This window comes from Triticum dicoccoides, chromosome 3B (assembly GCF_002162155.2).
Source record: "Triticum dicoccoides isolate Atlit2015 ecotype Zavitan chromosome 3B, WEW_v2.0, whole genome shotgun sequence".
Lineage (NCBI taxonomy): Eukaryota > Viridiplantae > Streptophyta > Magnoliopsida > Poales > Poaceae > Triticum > Triticum dicoccoides.
The window spans coordinates 473437049-473439797 of record NC_041385.1 but is presented as its reverse complement, the minus strand read 5'-3'; the positions used below and the strand labels follow the sequence as shown (position 1 = coordinate 473439797).

The window sequence follows — 2749 nt, the reverse complement described above, 5'->3', positions numbered from 1 at the left end:
AGTCATTTTGAGCTTTCATTATGAAGAGTTACTTGAGTGTTCTGGGAAATAACTAAAATACATGCCTGCGGCCAGGTTTAACATTTTCACAAACAAGTTTGGCAGGTCCCAAAGAATCAGTATAAGATAACCTACAACCAAATGCATAAGCAGGTGGTCTATGAACACAAGAAAAATTAGTGCGACACATATATCCTGCAGTAACTTTGATGCAAGGACGATAATCCAACTTCACATTATTAAGACGGGGCCATGTATCAAAAAACAGGGCCATGAAGGTCACATGGGCATTATTTTCTCAAAGTAAAAAAATACACAGAAAGTTTCACTGCAGTTCAACACCCAAACATACTTGGTGACAAAATACACCCCGCAATCAACATGACTGAGGATGGATTTTCATTTTCCTAAATAATCATATATTTGGACAGATACATACGTTAACCAAGTTCTCAACAATCCTAGTAAACAAAATATCTTCAGGTTCATGCCCCCTCTCTTCTTCTCCATATGCTGCCAGAACCTGTAAACAATTGGTGTTCACAAAAATGATCATAAGATTACGTCACTCATATAGTCATATTGCTGGTAATAACTACTGCTGGTCAGAAGTGGATAATGAAATTGGTTCTCTCTTAAATCATAGCCATATTACTCATATGTAGCTGCAGCAGGTTATAATGAGATCACATTGCTGATGATATGGTTACTGCTCTTACGCTTGGTAGGAATCTACTAATTGCAAATTGCACCAGGCAAGTCAAATATGCAAGAAATGATAACATTGATATCAACACAGAGACTGCCAGGTTAGAAGTTGTGTGACTGAAAAAATGTTAACTGAGACAGTTGTAAGAAGTTGTGCCTTTATTGCCTATACTGGCATTATTTGTACCTTCATTATTCAGTGGGCAATGTGAAGCTTAGCGTCAGCTCAACCAATACGTGGAATCCGCACTTGCGCATCCTGTGCCCGGATGTTCTTAATCAGTTCCTTGAAAGATTCAGGTATGTGTTGGTACTCGTGGAACATGAGTCCTTTAGACCTACATATGTTGAGGAAGAGAAGGACAACCGAAATTAGAATTAAACATACATCCATTCATTGCGGTGGATACTGATGAGGTGCATCTGTGCTAGGAAGGGAACTGAGGAAGGAAAACATACCACTCAGGAGTATGGCAGTAGGTCATGAGATGATCAGCAATGGTGAAGGGGCGCACAGATGGGCGTATCCTGTCCTTCCCGTCATGTATTTTGCAGGACTCGGCTAAGCGCTCGGACAAACCAGTCCCCAGCGAATGCAACACAATGGGGTCCCATGGTAGACTGAAGTAGATGGAGTTGCTGCTCAAGGTTGGGAGGTCCCTGGCCGAAACAGACAGGCATCGGTCACCGCTGAGAAACAGCGAGCGGTCGCCTAAGGTGTTCACCGGGATAAGCTTACACTGCTGGCTGCTCAGATGCACTTCATAGAGCCTGAAGACTGCTAGTCCTTTGTACCAGGAGCTGGGTGCCGGACGACGAGCAGCATCCTTCCACCAGACTCCACGAGTAGAAAATCGCTATACAGGCGATCAGCAAAATATGGAGCATGAGCAACCACCACAGAATTCTCGAGGGGTTCCTGTCTGGGAGGAGGGTATAGCTGCAGGATCTCGTGTGAAGACAGGGTGGTGGCATAGAGCTTTCCTTGGAAGGACAAGGTATTCCAAACATAAAGACCTCGGCCCAATCTGAACCCGGGTCGGCGCCGAGCACCACACTTGTGCAGAGGAACCAGACCACCACGGCAATGGAGGTCGCCGAGGACGCGCTGCTGCATATCGCGGCGCTCATGTCGAGCAGCTTCATCCGCCTGACTACCGCGTGGTACACCGGGGCGAGGGGCGGGAAATCGACCACGACGCGCGTGAAGGGATGCAGCACGCGGACCTCGGTGGTGCGCTTGTGCACGAGGATGAGGAGTCCGTCGGTGAAGCCAACGATCCTGTGTTGCCGGAGCTCCGGGAGGAGGACGCGGAGGCGCCTGGCCGTGCGCGTGTGGAAGAAGACGATCTCGCAGGCATCGTCTAGGCGGACGGCGTCGCCGTCACAGAGAGCGACCCAGCCGCGCGGGCGTAGGCGGGGATCCCGCAGAGTGGGGTCGCGCGCCGTGGGCGTGCAGGCGCGCCAGCCGGAGCAGACGGCGCGGAAGGCGATGTAATCAACCACGTCGCCGTCGCCGTCGCCGGCCAGGAGCCGGCAGGTGATGAGGCCAACTATGTCGGTGGGCAGGGACGCCCAGCCGCCGATTACTTGCGCCCGCGCAGGGCGCTTGCACGCGGCGAGCGTTGTCAAGGTGGCACCTTTTCGCTTCCTTCCCGCCGCCGCCGCCCCGGCCGGAGCAAGAGCGGGCAATTTCCTCCCCATCGCTCGCGGATTCCTTCTTCAAATCAAATCACAGGCTGGGCTTGGTTGACTCTTCTCCGTCCCGCCCCCGCTAGCTATTTTATACAGGCCACTGGTCGGACCTGGAGATCGACTCGGATTGAGAAGAAATCCCACTCCCATCGCACGAACGGATTTCGATGACGGAGCACTGAGAGGATTCGCTCGGCAACGGCGATGGCAGCCTGCAACCCCTCGTTGTCCAGTTCTGCCCTCACCATCGCGCGGAGACGGCTCGACCCGTTGGAGATATAGATGAAGAAGAAGACCAGGTCAGAAAGCCGCAGCTTGTTGAAGTCGATGGGGTGGTCAAACGGGT

At 51.5% G+C, this 2749-nt stretch overlaps 1 protein-coding gene across 3 annotated transcripts; it reads right to left on the bottom strand.

Annotated features, from left to right (window-relative positions):
• Positions 1-311: 311 nt before the first annotated feature.
• On the bottom strand, positions 312-2518 carry LOC119281413. 3 transcript variants are annotated; one of them, XM_037561931.1, is made up of 3 exons: positions 1168-2518; positions 896-1046; positions 312-523 (listed from the first exon to the last, which is right to left on the bottom strand). In XM_037561931.1, the coding sequence occupies exon 1, from the start codon at positions 2410-2412 to the stop codon at positions 1471-1473; it is 942 nt and encodes a 313-aa protein (XP_037417828.1). In that variant the 5' UTR covers positions 2413-2518; the 3' UTR covers positions 312-523; positions 896-1046; positions 1168-1470. The 3 variants fall into 3 exon arrangements, with proteins under 3 accessions (XP_037417828.1, XP_037417829.1, XP_037417830.1); XM_037561932.1 differs by having other exon boundaries at positions 896-994; XM_037561933.1 differs by having other exon boundaries at positions 896-967.
• Positions 2519-2749: the final 231 nt, after the last annotated feature.